General features: G+C 38.2%; 1 protein-coding gene across 4 annotated transcripts in view; it reads right to left on the bottom strand.

Moving 5' to 3' along the window:
* mark4b (MAP/microtubule affinity-regulating kinase 4b) overlaps positions 1-25,891 on the bottom strand; it is a 44,286-nt gene extending 18,395 nt beyond the window's left edge. For 2 of the 4 annotated variants that reach the window (XM_079823094.1, XM_079823093.1), the window contains exons 1-4: positions 25,019-25,872; positions 15,270-15,467; positions 14,855-14,908; positions 374-422 (exon numbers count right to left, since the gene is read on the bottom strand). In XM_079823094.1, the coding sequence (XP_079679220.1) occupies positions 374-422; positions 14,855-14,908; positions 15,270-15,467; positions 25,019-25,069 (352 nt within the window). In that variant the 5' untranslated portion in view covers positions 25,070-25,872. Of the gene's footprint in view, positions 1-373; positions 423-14,854; positions 14,909-15,269; positions 15,468-25,018 lie in introns of all 4 variants that reach the window. The other 2 variants (XM_079823092.1, XM_079823095.1) reach the window with 2 other exon arrangements.
* Between the last annotated feature and the right edge of the window lie 209 nt (positions 25,892-26,100).

The following is a 26,100-nucleotide window of genomic DNA, read 5'->3' on the forward strand; positions in this document are numbered from 1 at the left end:
ATTTGTCAGACAGTCTTTTCAAATATACAAATTTAAGACGAAAACTAACTGAAATAAGTTGAATAGTAAAATTTATTAAACTGAAATAAAAATAAATGAAAACTAAATAGATTATATTAAAAAAACACATCATAACAAAATTTATAAAACTTCAACTAAAATTAAAATGAAAGCTGAAAATATAAAAATAAAAGCCAATTCAAAATATTAATGAATAGTACATAATAGTATATAAATAATACTAAAATAACACTGCTACAAGATGCAGATTAAATAAAGTAAAAAAAGAGGCCTCAGGTGTCAATATTATCCTGTGTGAAGGATGAAATGAAGAAGGCTGACATTTTTACTCAAAAACATCTAAAATACTCACCTATGTTCGGGTGGTTGAGACCCTTCATGATTCGTACCTCTCGAAAGAGCTGAGGAGAGATAAAATAATAAAGTAATCAGTAAAATCAGCTATACATTTTTGAAAAATGTACATAGAGAGTATAACAATCCATAATATACAATTTAAAAAGAAATATAATTAATATATTTTTATGTACAGTGCAAAAACATAATCGTAATAAGTGCATTGAGCAACAGAGGATAATATATATATATATATATATATATATATATATATTAAATCATAATATAATCTGAAAATAAATATAATCAACACAATTACACATACATACATATACATATATATATATATACATACACACACACACACACACACACACACACACACACACACACACACACACACACACACACACACACACACACACACACACACACACACACACACACACACACACACACACACACACACACACACACACACACACACACACACACACACACACACACACACACACACACACACACACACACACACACACACACACACACACACACACACACACACACACACACACACACACACACACACACACACACACACACACACACACACACACACACACACACACACACACATATATATATATAAAATTAATGTTTATTTTACATTACTTTTCACCCAAATTGTTATGCTGATCATATAATTTGTATTAACCTAGAAATAAATACAAAATAAAAAAATTCTCAGGCCTATTTCAGTCATTGATTGTTTTGATAAAACATCAGAAGCTACAATAACTCTGCAAAGATGGGTATACAAATCCATAAATACCATTTACACCAAAGTCCATGATAAATACGAAACACGGCCCACACTCTGTGATGCAACGCATGGTGCTGCTCGGAGACCAGCCTGTCCTTTCTAACAGCTGTTAAATTGAACGGAAGAGGGATCAAGCCAAAAAAAGACCCGTATTGTGACCAATCTTTCTTTCTGTTGTCTAGAACATCAGAGCTATGCTGCAGCGCGTCTGCTGCTGAGAATCATGGTCTTGCGGTACAAGGTTGAATCGCTGTTATACACACAAGGAATCCTTCTCATTTTGTAACATATCCATGTTTTAAAATTGAATGAGGGTAAATAATGACAGTATTTAAATTTTTGTGTGAACTAGTTTAAGAAGTCCAACCTAATGACCACAATGAAACAACAAACAAGGTGTGTGAGAAGTGTCCGTCTGCTGTTTGAAAGCAGAACTTGATTGCTGCAAGGACCTTGTATGACAAAAGGAGAGGGGCGGAGGGACAGAATCAAAGAGAGAAGTGACCAAGAAAAAGCGTGACTGAAAGACAAAGAGTCACGAAGCGTACTACGAGCGTACATCTGAATCTGAGAAACAGAAAGGGAAGGTAAAGAAAAGAGTGCAAACGCATAATAAGTGGAATGTGTCGACGACTGACAGACATGACACCGTTAGAGCTAATTCTTCCCAAACACACTCAGTCACCCTGGGAGAAAGTCCAAATGAAATAGAGAGAGAGAGAGAGAGAGAGGCCATGTTTTCATTTGTCCTGTTTTTGTCCTCTCTCACTGCCCTCTGTGTGTCCCATTGGTTAGTTTCCATTTACCATTCGCTTTCAATTCAGGAGCCTGTGCAGCTTCACTTTCCCACCCCTGGGCCAAAATCATAGGTTGACAAAAAGCATCACAACACAAAGCTCAACAAACTGATACGGAATCAGGGCCAAGTTTACTTTTCAATGCAGTAAAAACACAATGATTATGAACACAATGGCTCTGTTCCAAATCCCAGTGTGCTGCCTACTGAGGAAGCATTTTAAGGACCTCACAACACAAAGGCAACTTTATTTCGCTCTTATACTTAGTTTTGGACACATTTTAAGACAGAATCCTACATATTCTGTGGAGAGGACAATTCCAGAATGCATTTTTGCATTTTGAATGCAATATATATATATACACACACACACATACATGTATATAGTAGTTTTTTATTTCAGTTAATGTTAATTGAATTTCAAGATATTACATTTTTCGTTTTAGTTTGAGCTAACTTTAAAAATGATGATACAGCATCACATTAGCTGTTAAAACTTACGCAGAACTATCAGTTAAAACAGTTCAGCCGATCATATACACATTGTCATGTTGTTAGCTTAGCAACATGCTAACCTAACATGCACCATTGAAATCAGTTGTAAATCAAATCTCATATGCGGAGTTATTTGTGTACCAAGCAGTTTGAGTTGTTGCGTATGTATTGTAGATCCCTCCAAATCAGTCATGTGTAAGGTCCCATGAAGGATAGAATGCCTAGTAGTTTTTTGGAAAAGAGCTAATGATTATCTAAATTTCTTAATTGCTAGCAGAGCTTGAGAATGATGAAGGCCTTTTTTGCTGACTTAATTTCCTAAACGTTCGTATTTCTGTCTCTCCTGAAAGGCCTTTTCAAGACAAACGACCTCAAATGGCTTTATATTTGGCTGCTTTAAAGAGCAGGAAGGAATTCCAGTGAAGTTCTTTCTAGATTTATACTGTCTGCATGCTGACAGCCCCCCGAGGAGTTTTGTTTTGCTTCTCGATGCTCATACGCTCTACCTTTGGGCATAATTCGTCAGTACAGAAGCAGGTTTGCCCTTTATACATCAGACACATTCCAGATAACATTATGATCGAATTGCCATTGCATGTATTTTGAGAAACATGAGGCCTGTTCGGCAAAATCAAAGAGATAAAAGATCTTGGCATGGTGTCAAAAGCAAGTAGGACTAGTTTTTAGATACTAGAAGTAAAGATATATTTCAAGGGTTGACAACATGAATTGGACCGATTATGATCACTGAGGTTTCCTGTATGCATTCTGACAGAAATGACGAAACGATTCTTTTTACATTTTCAGAAGGCACACGGTTCACTTCAAAGGAAAAAATTGAGATACTATAGCTAACACGGTTCTGGTGGGACACACCAACAGTATAGGCATCTGTTTGAGGTCACTAATCTGTTTGTTTTACGCATGTAAGGCTGGCACACACAAACACAGATGCTCTCAAATGCGAATTGAACTGATCGAGGCAGACAGGTTACATAATGACCCCTCTAATGCGAAAGACTCTGAGCCAGCAGTACAATCACTGTACACAGAAAGGAAATCGAATCCACTTTCTCATCCCTTCTATTACAGAGACTGAGTGCTGAAACAAAACAGAGCTGTTACATCACTAGTATGCACAGGTTATTTAGATTAATCAAGTCCAGTGTGCCTCTGTTTTCACAAATGCTGTAAAAAAGACAGATACACATTAAAAGTGTTTTTTTTTTTTTTGCAACATGCACACGTGACCATGTCTTTTCAATTTGGAATGTGGGAGTGCATTTCTTTTGCTTTTATGAGCAGTCATATAAGCTGAGTGATCACATGACATCAGGGGTATCCTGAGACATCAAACGTCACCTGGCACACACATACATGAACAGCCCCTTGAGAGCGTCTCTAATTGAATTGCACATCAGCTGTTCACCTGAGCCCTATAGATAACCATCAGATAATCCAGTCCATCCCTCGCTCTCTTTTCTCATGCATCTCTCCTGCTTTTCCTCAAAGACAGGACTTCCTGGTTCATTTCCCCGGCTCTGGCCTCACGTCACGGTTGCTATGGTGACCTGGTATTAAAGCAGGGACTTATCTCACCCCCTAAGTCAGGCAACTCTCCCTCAGCACCTGATGGAAAACCTGCCTCTGCCCGTACATTACTGCTCTATTTCTACACTTCTCTCCTGTTTCTATGGTCCATTTTTTCATGTTGCTGACTTCCAGAAAGAGGTAATCAAACCCTGAGTTGATCTCCTTAATTTTTTCTTCTTATAGAGAGAAGAATTTGCTTTCAAAATATCCCTTTCCTTTCTCGGTTTCCCTCTGAATGGCATCGTGGGTGAATGAGGTCGTGCTGGACGCAAACATTTGTCGATCCCAGAGCGTTGTTTGAGCAGGACCACCTCACCTTGACCCCACTGCAGGCCTCCCACCAGTTAATCCAGGCCTTGTGCTGAAAGCCTGATTGAGCAGCATTTACAGATGCAAAAAGCGAACACCATAAAGGCCCGTTCAAACCAAGGACGATAACTATAAAGATATAGTTCTACAAACCGCTCTCTCAATATTAAAGAACAGCAGAGTTCACACCACAGCTGTAACGATAACACACAGAGAAACATTATTGTTGGAATCCCTTTCAGAATGATTTTATCCATCTGATGAATGATAAAAACATTGACAGCCAATCAGAATCCATCCTGCTGTAACAAGCTTGAGCATTTAAAGGTGACAGGCAAGCACGAGCTTAGAATAAACAGAACGATATCAACCACTGGTGTGGACACTAGTATAGTTATTGTTATTATATTGTTGTCTTGGTGTGAACAGGCCTTAACTGTACATTTGCCATTCAGTAATCATGCTTATAAAGAAACGCACAGGCAAAAATAATCTAAATATACATAGGAGGGTTTACAGCTGAAAGAAACACTCAAGTAGAAAAATGTATGAGATTAAGCCCAAATATGTAGAGACACCGCTTTATGCATTACAGTAAAAAAATGTAAACCGTAAGATTGTTGGTTTACAGAAATAAAGTCAGCTTGTGAAATATAAACTGGCACTGTGGTGTAAAGCCGCAATTGCAGGATGTAAAGTGCTATTTTAGTATTCTTTTTATACTGATCATAGTATTATTCATATTTTGAATTAATTTTATATTTTAATTTTCACATTTTAGTGTATAAGTTTTAGTAATTTAGTTATTATTTATCATTTTTAGTTTAGTTTTTTATATGTAAATACTTTTTTTTATTTTACCTTTAGTTTGAATAATTTTAGTACTTAGACTGGAGTTTCATTTAAGTTTCTTAACTTTAATTTTTTCATCATATTTTTATATTTTATTTCAGGTTTATTTTAATTAACGAAAACAACTTTAATAGTTTTAGTTAACAATAACAACATTGATTTTGATAGTCTCACTTTGTGAGATATAAAAATATAATGATACAAATTTTTTTTTAACCCAGCCAGATCTGCCGGCGATTTGATTTCACCCTGTACATCTTTTTATCCTGCCTGTTACAAATTTGGGGGTACCAATCACAAACCGGCTTATCCACCTGGCGCGCTATTGGCGGGTTTAACACGATGACAGAGAGAGAAGCGATGGATCGTTGGTCTGATTGGTTGAAGGACTATCTAATTGCGTACAGAGACATTTGAACTATGCCCCTTGATCATGCCTCTTGTGGTCTGATTGGTTGAAGGACTATCCAATTGTGTCATTTGAACTATGCCCGTTGTTCCGGCCTCTTGTGCAGTAGAAAATACAGAGCAGACTCCACAGACCAATGTTCAATCTTAAAAGATTGAGCTTGGTCTGGTGATATCCAGACAAGTTAATTATGGTTACACAGCCATAATTATTGTGACTTTTTTTTTTGGAGCAAAATGGCTATCAAACAAGAATAAAATAAAGGCCAGGATGAGATTGTATGCCTTGGTAGCAGAATGAAGGCAGATCTGATGTGGAGCAGTAGCCTAGAAATCTAGACGCACCCTAGCGGCAGAAAATTTCGGTAGACCTGAGAGCTGGAAAAACCAAACTCTGGTCAGGCCAATCACAGCGTGTGTAGAGTCGGTGGGCGGGCTTAACATAATGACGGCACGTCACGGCAGAGTTGCGGAGGTTCTGCGTGCTACTCGTAAACAAAGAAGCCAACAAACAGCTGTCTTTTGAATCGGCTTTGGCCGCGACTCTGGAAGACTTGGAGTTAAGCTTTTCTTTGAGAAAAGAACAAAGAACGGCACTGAAGTCATTCTTAAGAAAAGAAGATATGTTCGAAGTTTTGCCTACCGGATACGGCGAAAGTCTATCAACTAACGTTAGCTTGGCTCCACCTTCTTCTTTGCTCTGGAAACCAAGCAAACGAGATAATGTCCTGGCGCCTTTTGTTTATCATGTACAAAAACACGCATTTACATGGAAGAGATATCTTTAATCCTATCACATCTGGTGTTAAGACAAGGTGTGACACTTTACACTGAGGCAATCCTTCAGTATTAGGCGTATTTCTTCATTCATCAGATCACTGAAAGTGTCTAATAACCTCAAGTTTGCCCTTATCAAGCTCATCAGCCAGACATCAGCACATCACAGCCGTCTACATCCCACACGGAATCATTTTTCATCTGCTTCTGCTCCTGTCCAGACCGTCCTCTTTCCACACCATCTCCAACTGCTCCACGGAGAGGGAGTGAAATATGCAAATCGGAGGCTTGACATTTTTGCATGTCTGAGCAAGAGAACAAAAATGCCCACGCAACACTTCTGACATCAAAAAATAGCAATAACAATGAATATTAGCATGTGAATTATCCTTTGCCTCTTATAACTGTTGCGTAATTCCACAATTAAAGGGATAATTTACTTAAAAATGAAAATTCTGTCATAATATTCTCATGCTCACATCGTTCAAACCTGTATGACTTTATTTCTTATATATAAATATATACTTGGAACATTGGGGTCCAAAAAATATTGTTACTACCATACAGGTTTAGAACAGTGTTAATAAATAATATAAACAAACGTATTGTATTTCAGCTAGTTGCCAAAGCAACATTTCTCATTTTCATTTAGTTTAACATAAGGTACTAAAATAACTAAAACTAAAAAACAAATATGAATGAATAAAAGCTATATAGACATATTTAAAAAACTAATAAAAATGACAAAACACACACACACACACACACACACACACACACACACACACACACACACACACACACACACACACACACACACACACACACACACACACACACCAAAACTAATAGTATATCAATGATACTCAAATAAGACTTTTGGAATGACCCGAGGGTGAGTAAATTATGACAATTGTCATTTCTGGGTGAACTATCCCTTTAAATATTATGCAGGGATGCAACACAACGGCTTATTGAATCTTCCATCCAGATGAGACTGTTCAGAATCTTTAAACTGGATCACGTTGTGGGAGGCGTTGACAAGGAGCTTACATGGGTGCCACATTATATCCAAGTCTATCTGAAGGCATTGTAAGAGCCTCTCAAGTGGGAAAGAACGGTTCTGCATTGCTGCATATTCTACTTAAAATCTGCAAGACTTAGAGGAATCATGTCAGTCTGACAGACAACTGCTACAATAATTTCCCAGCAGTGGCTAAACGTCATATTGGTAATCCCTGCTTCTACATCTTTGGCTCATTCTGTTCCCAAAGGGCAGGTTTTTTCAGGGTGATTGTCAGTAAGCTAATGGCATCCTCATATGACCGCAGCCGGCTGTCTGTCTTTCTCTGTATACCATCTCATTCTCACCTAAAGAAGTCTAACATTCGGTCAATCCAACAAACACACATACACACACGCACATGCGCAGCCGAGCCCTGAAAGAATGTACCATTCAGATGAGAAAACTTTCTAAGTATTTCTATGGCTCCCAGGCATTAGTGCTCATGCCCACGCCATTTTCCTAGCATTGATCTGGAGCCCGCTGAGTGACAGAGAGAGCTGGATCACCACAGAGAGCAAAGCAGATGGTCTCATCTGGGCACACCAACAGCTCAGGTCAAAGCTGCCTCTGGGGGGGCCGAACATCAGGACAGGAAGTGCCAGAGGGAAAAACTTTGGCTTACCCAGAAGCCTCATGGTGAGGGGGCATGTCCCAAAGGAATATTTTATTGCTCAGTGCTCTTTCAAAGCTCTGGAGATTTATTGGAGATCTCAGTTTTATTTGTTTACTTGGTTTATTTATGCATCATCTTGGTGTGAATTCTTTAGGAGAAATAAAAACATTCCAAATATATGATCATTTTGACTTGGAAGAATTTGGTGAGAAATTCTATAAGAAAGACTTTTGAATGCACACTTTGGTATCTTTTGAGACATTGCAGAGATTTTTTCTGAGTGTTTTGGGCTCTTTTTCTCAGAAACATCTAAGAAACTTTTGCTCATCTTTGCTCATTATTTGTAAATATAATATTAATATAAATATGATTCATGTGATTATATCATATTGTTTAAAATCACATTGTTACAACCGAGGTATGCAGCAAAGCATTTGTGAAGCCACAACACGCACAACCTTGAGGCGGATGGGCTACAACAGCAGAAGACCCCACCGGGTACCACTCATCTCCACTACAAATAGGAAAAAGAGGCTACAATTTGCACAAGCTCACCAAAATTGGACAGTTGAAGACTGGAAAAATGTTGCCTGGTCTGATGATTATCGATTTCTGTTGAGATATTCAGATGGTAGAGTCAGAATTTGGCGTAAACAGAATGAGAACATGGATCCATCATGCCTTGTTACCACTGTGCAGGCTGGTGGTGGTGGTGTAATGGTTGGGGGATGTTTTCTTGGCACACTTTAGGCCCCTTAGTGCCAATTGGGCATCGTTTAAATGCCACGGCCTACCTGAGCATTGTTTCTGACCATGTCCATCCCTTTGTGACCACCATGTACCCATCCTCTGATGGCTACTTCCAGCAGGATAATGCACCATGTCACAAAGCTTGAATCATTTCAAATTGGTTTCTTGAACATGACAATGAGTTCACTGTACTAAAATGGCCCCCACAGTCACCAGATCTCAACCCAATAGAGCATCTTTGGGATGTGGTGGATGGGGAGCTTCATGTCCTGGATGTGCATCCCACAAAATCTCCATCAACTGCAAGATGCTATCCTATCAATATGGGCCAACATTTCGAAAGAATGCTTTCAGCACCTTGTTGAATCAATGCCACGTAGAATTAAGTCAGTTCTGAAGGCGAAAGGGGGTCAAACACAGTATTAGTATGGTGTTCCTAATAATCCTTTAGGTGAGTGTATATATATATATATATATATATATATATATATATATATATATATATATATATATATATATATATACACTGTATATTTTAGTGTATATGTATAAATGTATACATCACTTTTTTCACATACGTACATATATAAAGTTGCACAATTAATGTAGTTAAAAAAAAAAATCGGGTCGGTAAAATCTTTCATTTTGTTGAACTCCCTTATGCTCACCAAGGATGCATTTTATTTGATTAAAAATATGGTAAAAATGGTAATATGGTATATTATTACTATTTAAAATATCTGAATTCCTGTGATGTCACAGCTGAATTTTCAGCATCATACTCTAGTCCTCAGTCACAGTGTCACATGATTCCTTCTAAAAATCATTCTGATTTGTTGCTCTTCTTATTATTAAAATCAATGTTGAAAACAGTTGTCCTTTTTTAACTGTGATACATTTTTCAGGATTCTCTGATGCATAAAAGTTTAAAAGAACAGAATTTACTTAAAAAAAATAGAGATCCTTTTTAACATTATAAATGTCTTTACTGTCCCTTTTGACCAGTTTAATGCATCCTTGCTAAATAAAAGTATTAATATCTTTACAAAAAAACCCTGAACCCAATTTTTTGAACGGTATATAGATTGGTATCCGAACCCGGATTCCTTTGTTCAATATTGTATCAAGTTATACACTTGCATATAGCACATACACTTGTACAACACTACACATTGATGACTGCGCCCGAAAGCTGAAACATGCTGCCAAGGAAGGAAGGCATCAAGGCATGTCTGAATCCAATGTCATCTTCACTTCCTGTTTCCTAAAGCCAGGGACACACCAAGCAGACCTCAAATAGCTAGCGGCGACAAAAGCTGACCGTGTTTATACCTCTTGTCAGCTGCATCTAGGCCTAAAAACTGAGCTTGAAAACACCAAAAGGACTAAAGGTAACTGTCAACTAGTATGTGTGTTCTGCACCTGCATGTAAGTAAATAACTGTCTATATCAGCAGGTATCAATATTTTATTTTCGAAACTAGGACTGCAGATATGCAAACCGTAAACAATGCAGCGCTTGCTTAGCATTTTGAATATCAATCAAGCTGATCAATTTCTTCATTCCAATCGGCTCATGTTATCGTGGAAATATTGAAGCATTCGAATGCTCAGGTAAGATAACGTAAAATTATAACAGTCTTCTGTCTGCACCATCTTGACTTCTTTGCTTGCTTTCATCACTTTTGCTTTTATTTTTGGGCACTGACGTGAGTTCTCTCGCTCACCAACGTCCCGACGCTGATTCAACAAATCAACATGCTGAATCTGCCCTTACAACTCCAACGAAACTATGCCAACGACGCTCAAAAAACGACCCGACATTGCTCGACAGCCGACCGTTGGCTTGGTGTGTCCCGGCCTTATGATGCATTCATCTGATTGATTTTTGAAGGCAACATAGATGTATCTTTCGCTGCCTTTGATATCCCACAATCCTGTGCTTTACATTCTGTGACAGTTGAGCTAAAAAAAAAAAAAAGATACCGTCTGAAAGTTGCACTTGGTGATCAGTTTGTGTGTAAATGTACAACAAGTAGGCTGCCTAAGCTTTCAGACACAGCCGATGTCTCTCTCATCTGATACACCTCATCTGAGGTCTTGGGCTGAATCCGCCCCCTAAACCCTCAATCACAATTCCCTACATTAGTCCACTACTACAGTTAACTTGAAAGAGCGAATTCGGACAGCCATTGAGTGTACATCGGCTGTGCACTTGTTATTGCGGTGCATTGTGGGATAGAATGAGTGCACTCGATTACGTCCACTATGGTTTCAGACACCACTACAAATGACTGTCCCCTCAAATAGTGCCCTATTTGAGGGTATGGGTGCAATAACAAATTCAGCCTCGGAGTCTTTACTAATGAGCTGATGAGTTGAATCAGGTGTGTTTGAAACATCTAAACTGTGCAGAGCTGGCAGTACTCCAGGACCAGGGTTGGGCACCACTGTCCTAGATACATACAACACACAATGCCCTACAGTGCCAGAAATAGTGATAATCTCATAATTGATGGAGCTTACATAAGTAATCCATGAGTATTTGGAGTTGATCAGAAATAATCTTAAAGTGTTAGGCGGTGATGCATCCGCAGCGTGACTCATAAATGTCAAGTTTACTTCATCTTCTTTTCCCATTGGAGTATATCGGCTCTGCCTGTTAGTGCTCCTCCAGCAACTGCTCTCATCGGTGATTTAACAGTTATAATGACTGCAGTGCACATATTGATAATGTACACTAAACTAAAACGTTTTTAAGAAATTCAAGTTACTAATAATTCTAGCTTTTGTGGGACTGAGGAGTCACAATCATCCAGAAAGATGTAAACTGACTTGCCCTAAACACTGTAAAAAAAAAATCAGGTCTCCAATTGAAAATGTTCTAGTGACTGATCACATCTAAATTTTTCAGTTGGCCAAATTGAATTTCTGTGAATTGATGCAATTTAATTCACAGAAATTCAATTTGGCCAACTAAAAAATTTAGATGTGATCAGTCACTAGAACATTTTCAATTGGAGACCTGATTTTTTTTTTTACAGTGAAGAGATATTTCACCACAAAATGAAAATTCTGACATCATTAACTCTCCAAACCTGACTTACTTTCCTCTGTGGAGCACAAATGAAGATATCTTCACAAAAACATAGACACAACCTTTTTTTTTGTAAGTGATCTAATTAATAATTCATTCTTTGATACAATAGTCATACATCAGTACAATAGAACAACACATTCAAAGTAAACCAACTAAACCATGTTAAAATCAGGGCTTTTCCCCTTTCTGATATCATGTTATAGACACTCCTCACTTCTCTTGTATGCAAGCTTGCTTTCTCAGGATCTCTGCTCCTGTGCTACGGCCCCTCTGGAGTCCCCCACCCCCTCCGGGTTCAGTTGCCCCCATTGTTCTTATGTCTGGAACGGCGCTCCTGGCTGCAAGAGACTTGAATGAGGGACACCCAACCCCCTCTACCCTTCTTCACCCACGGTCTAACTCTGTCGCCCTCCCTGAAGGTTTTTTTTATTATTAAAGTAACACCGTGCTCTTATGATGGGGACCCAAACCTCCATGATCACGCCCCCAACCCTCACATACATACACACATTCAAATTCCATGTCTTTCCCGGCCCTTCTGAAATCCAGCTGCTGGGAAAGTTCATGGTCAGCTGATTGTGCTCTGCCCCCCTCTGTCTCTGAACAGGATTAAACTGAGAGGAGATCGGAGAAGAAGAAGAGAAAGAGCCTGCTGGCAGATCTCCAGTGCTGTGGCCACATCAGACTAAGAAAACCTCTTGATCTGCGCTAAACATGACACTACAAATTAGGAGCAGGGCCGTAACCACCACAGACATCAAGAGGGACAAACAATTTTTAGATTTGGTCCGCAATTTTGAGTATTCGATTACATCTTGGAGCTTGTCTATCATCCCCATGTGTCATAGTTTTGGTGAAGGCTTAACATCATGCATATTAATGAATCAATGTTCATAGTACACTAGTTCCAGTGAAAGGAAATGTTAATGCTTCAGCACACCAAGATATTTTGGACAATTTCATGCTCCCAACTTTGTAGGAACAGTTTGAGGATGGCCCCTTCCTGTTCCAACAGCAAGGTCCGTAAAGACATGGATGAGCGAGTTTGGTGTGATCAGTGCCTGGCCTCACAAATGAGCTTCTAGAAGAATTGTCAAGAATTCCCATAAACACACTCCTAAACCTTGTGTATTAGTGCATTAAACCCTACGAATGGAAATGGGATGTCATTAAAGTTCATGTGCATGTTAAGGCAGGCATCCCAAAACTTTTGGCAATATAGTGTATATGTGTGTGTGTGGTCAGTAAGATATTTTTTTAAAAGGACAATAATACTTTAGCAAGGATGCATTAAAGTAACAGATAAGACATTGATACTGTTTAAAATATGTATATTTCAAATAAATGTTGTTCTTTTGAACTTTCCATTCATCAAAAAATCCTAAAAAAAATTAATCACCGTTTCCACAGCAAATCACGATGACTGAAGTAATGATGCTGAAAATTCAGCTTTGACATCAAAGCAATATATTCTATAAAAAAAAAAAAAAAGGAAACTGTTATTTTAAACTGTATTTTTTTTCAGCCTTGGCGAGCATAAAAAAAACAATAAGTGAAATGTTCGTGTTGTGTACTGTATATACATATTATATAATTTGAGAGAACTTCGTCCATATCTGTCATTGTCAGTCATAGGAATTTGTAGGCCAGATGAAGAATGCGGTTGACAGTTGAACAAAGGTTAGGAATAATAACATGTGAGTGGGTGAGTGAGTGAGAGAACAAAGAAAGAAAGAAAGGAGGAAGAGGTACAAAAATATTCTAAACGGAAGTGTCATCTAGTGTGCTATACACCCATACAGAGACCACAAACACCTTCGGCCCTACCTAGCACAATATACTATAGTACACAAGCCTCTGACCTATCATTTGCATTTGGATTCGACCACATGACATCACTCACCAAAACATCACAGATAAACTGTTACCAACAAATATAACTCTTACTATTAGTTTACCATCACATCATCTAACTAAAACTTGCTGTCACATGCTTATTTTATCTTCTTGACAGTCATATGTAGCGTATCACTCTTGGATATCCTGGAAGAACTTCTAGAGCTTAGAGCTAACAACAACATACAGGACTGAAATGCTTTGTTAGCAATAACAAAACTTCCGAATGAAGTAGCACACCATACTTCTCACATTTAAAAGTGTGATCATCACAGATTCTCTCACACTACGACAAAATTCCCCAGTCATCAAGCCATATGCATTATAGCTAGGGATATTTTGCACTTTGCATCTAAGATGGATATATCTTAATCATGATTCAATTCATGTGATGTACCTCAGACAACATTCAACAAATACTAAAGATGAAGTTAGAAACATAATTTATTCTTTTTAGCGTGTTATTAAGTACGCAAACTTCAAATAGACAAACTGATGTAATATTTACATGTAGGGATTATATTATCTCCACAAAGACAAATCAGCTAAAAACAAAAAGCGCAAAATAATTATACTGTGCCTATAAAGAAACAACATCTTCATAGCTCCATCAAATTCAACAGCGTTCTCTTATTTGAATTGCTTATCTTATCTTTCCTGCCACTTTCCAGTGAGTTAATATACTTAGCTGCAAACGAAACCAAGGACAAAAACAGCTCACTGTTGTATTTTTCAGATTTCACACAGATAAAGTGCTCAGACCGCTCCAGGAATATTACAACAGCATTAGACCACAGTCCACCTCAAAGAACAATGGTGGCAGATCAAAGCCATGGGGTCAAAATTCACATTTTTACTGACCACTGCTAAACAGTGTCTAATCAAATACAATTTGACCAAAACAAGCTCCTTGATATGACCTTATGCCTCGAGCACTGAGTGCAGATAAACATAAGCACGCAAAGACATAATTAGGATCACAAGCTTACAAGAGTGCAGCGGTTATGACCTAGTTCCTACCTTCTGTAGGCTTGTAGGGTTGAGTTGGGTTTTGTCAATGATTTTTATTGCAACCTGAGAAAACACAAGGTTAAAAAATGATCAGAATGCAGCTGACACATTGACTTGACAACTAAACTGCATGTAAAAGGAGCAATCACCTGGAATATTATGCTAACTGTGCACACCTCAGAAAGTTGTTAACATAATTGCTTTTGGTCAGAGTGTGAAAAAACTGGATGAGCAAATGTAAAGTTTTTTATATACGTATATTTCTCATATGTTTTCTGGCTCAAAAAGTAAAGCAGAGGCCGGTCTGGTCACAAAGTAAAACGACTTGACCAAGAAGCTTTACCTAAGAGTCAATCAGAAGAACCTTGCAAATCTTTATTCATTTAATTCCCCACATTAATATAGTCATCTATGGACGTCTTACCTCCCTGCCGGTCAAAATATGGCGAGCCAACTTCACTTTGGCGAAATTGCCCTTGCCGATGGTCTTGAGCAGCCGGTAGTTGCCGATGTGAGGCAGTTCGTCCGAGCAGGAGGCGATGGAATTCCGGCAACGGGCTCCAAGTGAGCGACTCGACCATCCTGAGCCCTTCTCTGAACGACTGGCTGAGAGAGAGGCATGCTGGGGGTTAAAGAGAAAATGTTACTAATGACCAAGATCAATAAAAGGCAATGTTATTTTAGTGTAGAATATATTGCACGTGAATAATCCGTCATCATTTACTCATGTCGTTCGTTCCAAACTTTTATGATTTATTTTCTTTTGTGAAGCATAAAAAGATATTTTGAAGAAAGTTGTGGTCTATACAATGAAAGTCAATAGGGTTTAAAACATTGGACCTCATTGACTTTCATTGTTTGAAAAAAACACATTGAGATGCTGATTTTTCAAAATATCTTTTGTATGCGTGTTCCACAGAAGAAGGTCTGGATCAAAAAGAGGTGCACTTAACTGTTGTTATAGTTAGCTAAAACTTGATTTAAATAAAGCTGAACTTAAATAAAATATAATATTAGATGAAAAACCTAAACCTAAAAAAAATTCTAATTAAATTAAATACGTTTAAGTTGAAGACAAGTACCACAATTTCTTAAAATTGAAATAAATATAAATTAAAACTAAATAAAAATGACAAAAGGCAAAGCTCAAAACAAAATGACCAAAACTTTTTTTTAAAAAGAAGCTATAAATATATAAATATCACTAAAATATAACACTGCTTCACATCTCAACATATTGTAGGCATACGTTTTTGTAGTTTCTCCAAGAAAAGCTAAAGTCGGCTTTGCTATACATTGCTGACATGTTTCATGTCTGGCTGTTCCAAGATCTTAAGTCTTAAATCTAATCTATCCAGGAATGCATTGCGACACTAAACTGCACTCGCACCTTGATGTGATGTGACGCATGTGGCATTCTTAGCCGGACGCTGACTCTATCATTCTATGCGGGAACCCCACATAATAAAAAAACAAATACAGAATCCATCTTATAGCTATATCTTGATTTATTGCTTGTACATTCTATATCTACAGTATAAGGATATATTACATATAGTACATCTTTATGAGGAGATATATTTTCTATAGTTTCATGATCTCAAATCTTAGCGATGGCTACATATCTTTTCACACCAATAAGGCCTTTTTAGTGACTCTACATCCCCACACCTCCTATTCCCAACAGTTTTAACCATTTTATGCTGATACAGACCTCATCGCCTGTCACCCACCCATCCTCCTCCACCACCGCCCACTGCCCCACCCTGTCCAAGCCACACACATTGATTGTTCCACTGCTGCTCTCTGTCTGATTGCCCTTGCAATTTATATGAGAAAGTGGGGGCAGGGGTGTAGATGAAGAGGGTTTCTCAGTGAAAGCAATATGCCACTCAAATAGATGGTTTAGATGGGGGAAGAAAGCACATTGCTATAGAGAACAATAAATGATGATGCATTTAGATATTCAGTTTCCTCCCACTGAGTGTTTACATGCACTTTAAAAGTTTGATTGAAGCAATATTTATTATTATTAAACAATTTTAACGTCATGTAAAGGCTTTATTGCACCCAAATTCATACCAGTCTGATTTTTGCAAAATTTCACAAAAATTTTGTAGTCAAAAAATATCCATTATCCACTCTATTATCCGGCTAAGATATTTTGTAATAGATAAAAAAATATCTGTTATCGATTATCCATAGTGTAGGAATGCATAAAGCACTGCACACACGAGTCACTTTCAAACCAAGCAAATTTCTGTGTGAACTCACATAACCAACTTGAACAGAACATTTTCAGGGGGAACTTCTACAACCTCATGCGAAATTCTGAAAAACACAGAGGTGACTTTTCTTTAATTCTTCAAATATTCGGTTATGCAAGCGTCATGTATATTTAGAGATGAAGTCTGTAGTTCAACAACAACATTCTGTCATAATTTACTCACACTCATCTTGTTCCAAACCCGTAAGACTTTTGGTTGATCTTCGGAACACAAATTGGAAGATATTTTTTATGAAATCTGATTTCCGCTGACAGCTACACAACTACCACTTTAACAAAAAGTTTGTAAAGAGAAAACTAATCCATATGAATTGAGCGATTTAGTCCAAATTTTCTGAAGAGACATGTTCACTTTATATGACGAACAGATGGAATTTAGGCTTTTATTCACATATAAACATTGATCAGCGAACGTAAACAGAAGCTCAACCGAACCTGCTTGACGTGTGAGAAGAAGCCTCAAGAGAACTTACTTGCGCTACCGTTTACCAAAACTGATGTGTGCGTTGATTAATGTTTATATGTGAATAAAAGCCTAAATTAAATCTGTTTATCATATAAAGCGATCATGTCTCTTCAGAAAATTTGGACTAAACCGCTCGATTCATACGGATTAGTTTTACGATCTCTATATAAAATTTTTGAAGAGTATGGTAGTTGGGTGGCTGTCAATGGAGGAACAGAAATCGCTCAGATTTCAATAAAAGTATGTTCCTTTGTGTTCTGAAGATGAAGAAAGTATTAAAGTTTTGGAACAACATACGGGGGAGTAAATGATGACAGAATTTTCATTTTTGGATGGTAGGATTATGCAGTTCCCAAGACATAATTCCACATAACATAATTCTAAAGTCACCCCAGACTGAGACAATAGACCGCCTATCTAGCCAGCAACTAGCTTGTGATAGGATAGGAGCACATGTGAAGGGGGTAGAGATGGGTCAGGGTCAATCCATCCATAAACACATCCTGCTATTGCATCTTATGACTTACTCCCAAAATCCATTTACAGGGGTGTATGTCCTTTCCTGCCCTGTGAAGCTTTGAATTTGGCATTGCTGCAAACCTGCTTCCTCTTTGCTGATTTCTTTCACAGTGTTTCCTTGAAATTAATGCGCAACAATGAGTTTTAGTCGTTCACAACATCACTATGCAATATTGTGTTGATGTGAGATAAAAATGTGTGGGGAAACAGGTGTACGCCTGAGCCAGGTGTGAAGAGCCCTGCCAAAACTCAAACTTGCATAGTTTCCTGTCTTGAATAGATCTTGTGCTATCCCCTTGTTGTGGCTTCTAGAATAAATGCTTGCAACAAAGCTTAAGGCTTCTTAAACAGGTTTATTGGTTTGTTTCCTCTTTATAAGTTTATGTTAACTGATATGGAAATAAAACAAACAATACTTTTTACCACTTTTTGTAACGTCTACTCAAAGATTTACTTTTCTGCCACAAAATATTAACAGGATGCATGCAAAAACAAACATACAACCCAACCAATGGCCCAATTCCCGAAACGAATGACTCTTGTGAGGTGTTTCTTTTAACAAATAGTTAAAAAAGCTTGAATCAGTCACTGCCCTGCATGATTTGCAGCATTAGCAGAGAAATAATTTATTTATTATGCAAGCAAAGTGGACATGAAATATACCTGAATTAATAAAGAGCTTGTGAATCAGAATCAACGGATTCTGGAAATCTGGATCAGTTCCCAGCCATGCATATTAACTACTGTAATTAATTATCCAGCACATCATGCAATTAATTTGACAACATTTTAACTGAATGACAGTCCTACTTTGACAGATTAATTTTAAGAAGGATAATTCACATGGTTGATTGAACTGAATCAAGCTTGTGAATCAGAATCAAATTGAACATGGATCAACATCCATTCCTGGCAATTAATTGTTATTAATTATTCAGCATATCATGCAATTAATCCGATACCATTTTGAACTCCAGTACTACCTTAAACGATTAATTTTAACATGGATATTGTACATAGTTATTGTGAGTTAATCAAATCAAGAGCTTGTAAATCGGAAATTAAATGTTATCTGGAAATCTGTATCAATAATATCCCACCCTAGCAATTTACTGTGATTAATAATAATAATAATAATATAATTATTATTAGCATATCCTACTATGACAGGTTCATTTTAAAATGGATAATTTGCATGGTTATTGTGAGATTCATATATTTAAATGAACATCCGATCTATTCAGCATATAAGACACTGCATCAATACCGACTCATGCCTTGTGACTGAAATGCCATTAGCCCTTCTGCTACTTGTTACCCTTTAGTAAGTGTCTCTGCCATGAGTGAACCATCTGAATAACTAATGGTGCAGCAGTCACAGACAGGCAGCAATCCTCATGACTAGAGCAAAAGTCTCACCTTGGCATCAGATGAGAGAGCCAAACAAAAAGCCCCAGCTGAGGCCCATCTGCTAACTGCACTCTGCAACCCCCCTCCCCACCAACTAGTAACATAACCCCCTCATGCGGGCGCACACACATTAGCCAAATACACAAGGAGACAACATCAATATCAGTTGTCAAGAGCAACTATTGGCGTGGCAACGAAACAGGGGTTGCCGCAATACTTCCACAATGACTAGCACAAAAACATGCTGATTGTGTGATTGTCGCTCATGGTCTAAACACACCCTCTTGATTCGAAAACATGCTCAAACTCAGAGTTAAAAGGTTCGACTAGATAAACATGTTTACTTGTAGTAGCTGGACAAAACGAAAGATAACTGCCTTGTGGTGGACAACAAAATATATTAATTTAGGCTATCTTGAATACTGTGACATCACTGATATACTGGACTGTATATTTACCCCAGTAAACATCACAACAAACTAGTAGAGCTATGAAAAAAAACATGCCATAGACTTAAGACCAACCAAGAAGCAAATGCTCTTTATAAAAGATTCGACTTCAATTTCAGTTTCTTTGCTTTCTTCAACAGCAGACACAATAACCTCTTTATTCAGACCATGAGTGTCTAGGCCCAGGTTACACTAGTTCCTCAGAAACAAGCCACCAGGCTTGTGGTTCCCCTGCCTATCTGACCTCCACATTGGATCGGCTTTCCTGCTTCACTGAGGAACAATGAAAAACCAATCCTCTTAGTGAATTTCTTTTGGCTGAAAGTCGAGGTATAATGTCCAGTTACAACTATCATTTAAAGGGTGTGATAGTGTGTTACTGTTGGGTTTTTTTTTTTTGTTACTGTATTTGAAAGACTTTAACAACCATTTCCACCCTTTCTCTGGCCTTTAGATTTAAACAAGCTGTTTGTTGCTGCTGCCCCTTTTTCTATGAATTGTCGGGTGCAATATAGTTTGCATTACTCCATCGTTCAATAAAAATCAGTTAACAAAGTCTTCATTAAATTGTCACAGGCTCATAAAACAATCAAATTGTTACTATCACATTAAAATGAAGACCGATCTGATTGAAAATAAACTTCAGCCAAGACTGGGATGTGGGATCCTTCAGAATGATGCACAGAGCGGTTGGTGCTACACAGGCAGTAACAGCACATGGTTTTGCAGACTTAAGTTAATCATCTTAAAGGGGTGATGAATTGAGAAATCAACTTTCCTTTGAGCCTTTGGTATATAAAAGTTCATCGTGATATAAGAATATCCTGCAAGTTTCAGAGCTGAAAACGTCCTTGTTAGTCAAAGAAAAGCTTTTATAGACGCCAGGCCCAGAAAACGAGAGATCTCAGAATATGTTGACCACTGACGTAGTAGGACGCAGAAGCACCGCCTCAAGCCCGCCCACCGACTCGTGAAGCTAAACGATGCGGAATCGATTGTAAACAAGATAAGAGGTCGAGACTGGATTTGCAGACATATTGAGATTAAAACACAATGCTGTGCCTTCTATATTGGATCCGACAGAAACGGTGCAACACAACTTATGTGAGTAAAACATGTTTTTATATGTGTTAGTATTGCATTGTTAGAGATCATTTGATATCTATTGACTACATACCTTAGCACACGGTCACATACTGGAGAAGGTGTTATTGGTTAATTCGTGATCAGAACCGGACTTGTAACTCCAGCTCGCAAAGCCCAAAGTCCCGGGGCTATGTGCTTTTCAGACGGGCTCGCACTCTTGCGCGTGTGTGTGTGTGTGCGGTTTGTAGTTATATTCACTGATGATTCAGCGAAATGATACAGAAATAACATTCCAATCAATCGCGGGAGGATGAGAGATGAATCATTGTGTTTGTTTGATAAAGACATTTTGCAAGCCCTGGCTGTGGGCTGGGCGATTCATTCCGGTTGCCGTTTACCACAAGCCGTCACTGACAGGAGAGCAGAAGCTCATTAAATATGCAAATCTTATCCAATCCTAGCCGTGGGCGTTTCCTTCCAAGTCTTCAGTGCGGCACGCCCATCAAAACCTCAAAACCAAGGCAGAAAATAGCCTATTACTTATTCATTATGATGTTTTTGAATGTAAAAACCACGCAAACATAATAAGTTGACCTCAGACAACAGTATAACATTTTTTTAAAAGCCAGTTCATGACACCTTTAAGGTGCGCTCACATTAGCGAAGTTTCGTGGGCAAAAAAAGTCCTTTGTCCATTCATCGTTAGTAGTAGCGATACATGAAGCACCGCTCACAAATACGTTACTTTCAAACCAAGCCGATTACTGTGTATTTGTATATCTGTGACTGCACCTTTACTCAGGATGCACAATATATCAGTACATCAGTTATCAGCCAATATTAGAGATAACGTTTTTAGACAAAATAGTACAACGCAGTAGAATTCCGTTCCATTTATCAGCTCATCAGAATTGTCCAGAATTTTAGGAATCATATTCTTATCATAAGCTCTTTTGTATTTAAGAATAATACCATCTATCCTTTTCCCCATTAACTCATGGTGACCGTAGGGGCAAATCTCAAAAAAAAGAATACATGTTGCTATGTAAATGATGTGTAAGAGTGTAAAATCATGTAACTGATCAGCAACGAGGAAGTCGAATGCATGGACAATTACGCACTTACTTTACCAATCAGTTTCCTCTTTTGATGTTTCGACACTTCAGCATAAATGACATGTCCACAGTAGCTAACACGTGATTAATTATCGTTTCACGCCAGAGATTTTTAGCTGATATAGACATAGGCCTAATTTAAAGTGTCTGCTCCTCTGTGAAAGTTGCAAGCTTCAACACATAATTAAAATCAAAATTTGCACAAATTTACAGAGTTTAGGTCAAGTCGAACAGGATGGTGCAATCTTATTTTCCACCCGTATACCATTTTCTTTGGGTAAGCTGTTACAATGTGATGGTTATCAAGATGGCTGCAGTTATAGAACAAGTTTAACATCACAAGTGAACATGAATTCATTTTCATATAGGCCTATGTCCTAAGATGTTCTGAACATTCTGGGCTTCCTTCTCTAGTTGACCCAGTCCTCTAGACTAGCCTTGCGCAACTTGTATTTGAGAGACATGATGTTTCTCTGCCCTACATGGAATCTGTGGATTCACTTGCAGGCTCTTTGTTTTGACATCATCATCCCACTCTTGTTCCATGGCTAGACAGAGAGTTTTAATAACTTCCCAGATTGGTAGACACATTTCCTATTGTGTTTGCTTTGTGTTCTTGCTCGCTATCTCATCCCTTCACATCAGCTCTCATCGTTCTAGAAAGTCTCACGTGCCTCTGTGTGCCATGCCACACTGTTGTGTCTGTGCTGGTAGAGGCGCTGGATAACTTACTGAAGCACAAAATATGCATATTTTTCATTATCTTCAATCATTCACGTATCCAACCACTCCTTTTTCTTTATGTATGCTTCTTTATCTTTCAGTCTATGACCATCTCCATTAAGTCACTCTTTAGGGATCCCTTTGTGTGTCAATAGTTTTTGCATAACGTTTAATCCGACTTTAGATGTAACAATGTGTGCAGCAGATGTCTTTCACATCTCCTAAAGAACTATTTAAGACCCAAGCCAGGTAAACGGACACCTGACATCCTGACACACCTGACATATGTGTATAAAGAGCTTTGGTAACAATAAGTACAAAAACAAAAAGTTATGTGACAGTTTGAGGAGGAAATAGTGACAGCAGTTCTTACAAAATGTGTGAAAGCCATATTTGCAACAGTCTTCATGATTGGCCACGGATAAATACTTGTTGCTGTTTACCACGATCTTACCACATTATGCAAAAAATTCCAGCCACATATCTTATGGAACCACATTTTTTTAAAGAGAAAATTCTGCCATCATTGACTCACTTCCAAAGCTAATTTCAGTCTTTTCATGACTTAAAATGTATAATATACAAGTCAATTACTTTTTTTTATAAATAAGATACACTGATATACAAGTTTGCAAGTAGACAAAAGCCACAAAGTTTTATAAACTGTGTGTGCAAAAATAAGATACTGACCTAGCCTTGCTACCTTGCAAACAAGTTGTGTTGTTTTGATATGCCCTGTGTTGTTCAGAATGTTATAATAAGATGCCGGGCAACTGTTCACATACGTTCACATGCACAATGCACATCATAAACCAAAAGCAACTTTTCAATTACAATAAAACCAAAAGGAAGCATAATTATGCCACTCAATACAACAAAAAAAATGCAATAAATGTTATTACGCATATGTAACCAAATATTCCAGATATATAAAATGTAATAAAACTGCCCATTGATCGAGCACTTATCTGAATATTTGTGGTTATTATGACCCTGTTTATGGATACAGCTTGGCCTCTGAAAGCTGAATTCATACTGACCATGAAAAGAAGTGGGTTTGCTTGGCATCACGTACAGTAGGCCTAAGATTTACCAAGAACATTTTGCACCAAGAAACGAAAAACATAGATTGCAAATGATTCACCCACAAATTAAACGCTATAGAAGGTCTGTAAAATCGTCCATTTCTCCATAATCTAAATGACAACAACGTTGTAGTCTAGATAGGCTATGCCCTCAATCGTGGCGTGTCATTTGTGACAGTGTTTTCAGGGAGTGGCAGAGGACGTTGTTAATCTTAAAATTTATGTTTTAGTCAATCAATGTAACTCCTTGGTTTATGAATTAAGTGACAGCCCTGAACACTAATGACAACTACAGCTCCATACAGATTACTTCTCAGTGCTCTTGACAAGCGATTATTAACGAATATTTCTGTAGACTCGAATCTTTTCAATGAATCGGCAGAACTGGTTCGGAAAATCGGTCCGACTGATTCGTTTTCTTGAGAACCGATTATTCTTTCTCAGTCCTGTCTGACTATGAAGTACTGATAAGAGCATTTGGAATGGACTTGACAAATGAGCCAATAAAGATACTTTAGCCGAATAACAGAAAAATCACTAATGCACACATTACGTGTTTTACTTTATGTCACAAAAATATGACTGTATGGCAGTTTTATCCACACAAAGCAATTTTTTTTAAATAACATTTTTGTTTTTCGTAACATGTACTTTTTTCCTCATCCAAATGAATTGTTCAACGTCAATACAAATGATAGGCCTATTTCGTTTTTCAACGACTCTTTATGAGCTGAATCGTGGCTGCAACAAACTGAACTAGGACACACAAATTACAATAAACACCATTCATTGTTGTTAAAAAAGAATAGGAAAAAACGTAATAAACAGCAATATGTTACTAAACACGGAACATTTCATATGTCATGCCAGAATGTCATAATAATTACGTGATGACGTAAAGGAGTCGCTAAATATTTTGAACCATTTCTTTGAAGCGAACGGTTTCTAAAGAACCGATTCGCATAAATGAGTCTCACCTCCCACCACTACTTTTAACGACAAACGTTTTGACGTAAGAAAGCTTGTAACTTACGTGGTCTGCATTCCTTTCGTTCCCAGGCTGCAGCGCTGCGCGTGAGGACATCGTCCCTGGAGCTTCAGCCTAACTTACAGCAATACTGGGTTTATTTCAGAGGTCCGTGTACAGTTGCTAATTGAATCAGCACAGACAGGAGAAGCAGTCCGCAGCCGAGCCAGTATCGCGAGGCTATCGCTGCCCTCTCCGACCAACAAATACAGCGTTTTCCTTAAACAATCCTCATTTTTGGTCAAGTTTACTTGATTTTACACGCAATGGTGATGGGATGTGAACAAAGACTTTAAAAAAGCTATATGATGCTCATGTCTGTGTGGGTTTGGCTAGCCGGAACAATAGATCATTTTGTACCTAGCTAAACGAAAATGTTCCATCCAACAGCAACAGTCCATACACAGTGTCTGTTTTGCAGAAATGTATGTTGAATCCTCAAGGATACCCCGTCAACGATTGTAGACTACGAGACAGACAGAAAGAAAACAAAAGCAGGACAGAAGAGGAAAAGAAAAAAACGAGCTACCGTAGCATCAAACAGGGAAAAACAGCCCCATTTTTTTCAATGAGCCTGGCTTGTCCAGAGAAAATAAACCACTCCCACGGACGCAGCGTCCCCTTCAAAGAGTCATCTGTGTACATTTCCAGGAAAACAATATATTAATAAATAAACAACAGCGGATAGCCTACAACACGAAATCAAATCTATTAGGCGTATCTCGAGCACACTCCCGTCTCAGCAAAGACCAATGAGCAATATCCTTTTCGAAGATGCAGGGAATGTCAACGTTCCCAAACATAAAAACTGTACAGTCGCTGTAAAATGTTCATCCCCAGCAGCAGCGTGTGACACTGGCATCAAGGAAGGACGTCAGGAGAAAGAATAGGCTGGGCAGGGCTGCGGCGGACGCTCACACACACCCTTCCCCCATGGTCCTAAACACACTGCCTGTTCATTCATTCATGTAGCAGACCCAGCGCCAGACAAACAGGGTTGACAAATAAATGTGCACCACTCCTCCAGCTGGTCACTGTACGCTGGTACAATCTGGTCTTGGAAACTTGATTCAAAATGCATCTGCATA

Source organism: Gobio gobio (genome assembly GCF_949357685.1).
Source record: "Gobio gobio genome assembly, chromosome: 8".
Classification (NCBI taxonomy): Eukaryota; Metazoa; Chordata; class Actinopteri; order Cypriniformes; family Gobionidae; genus Gobio; species Gobio gobio.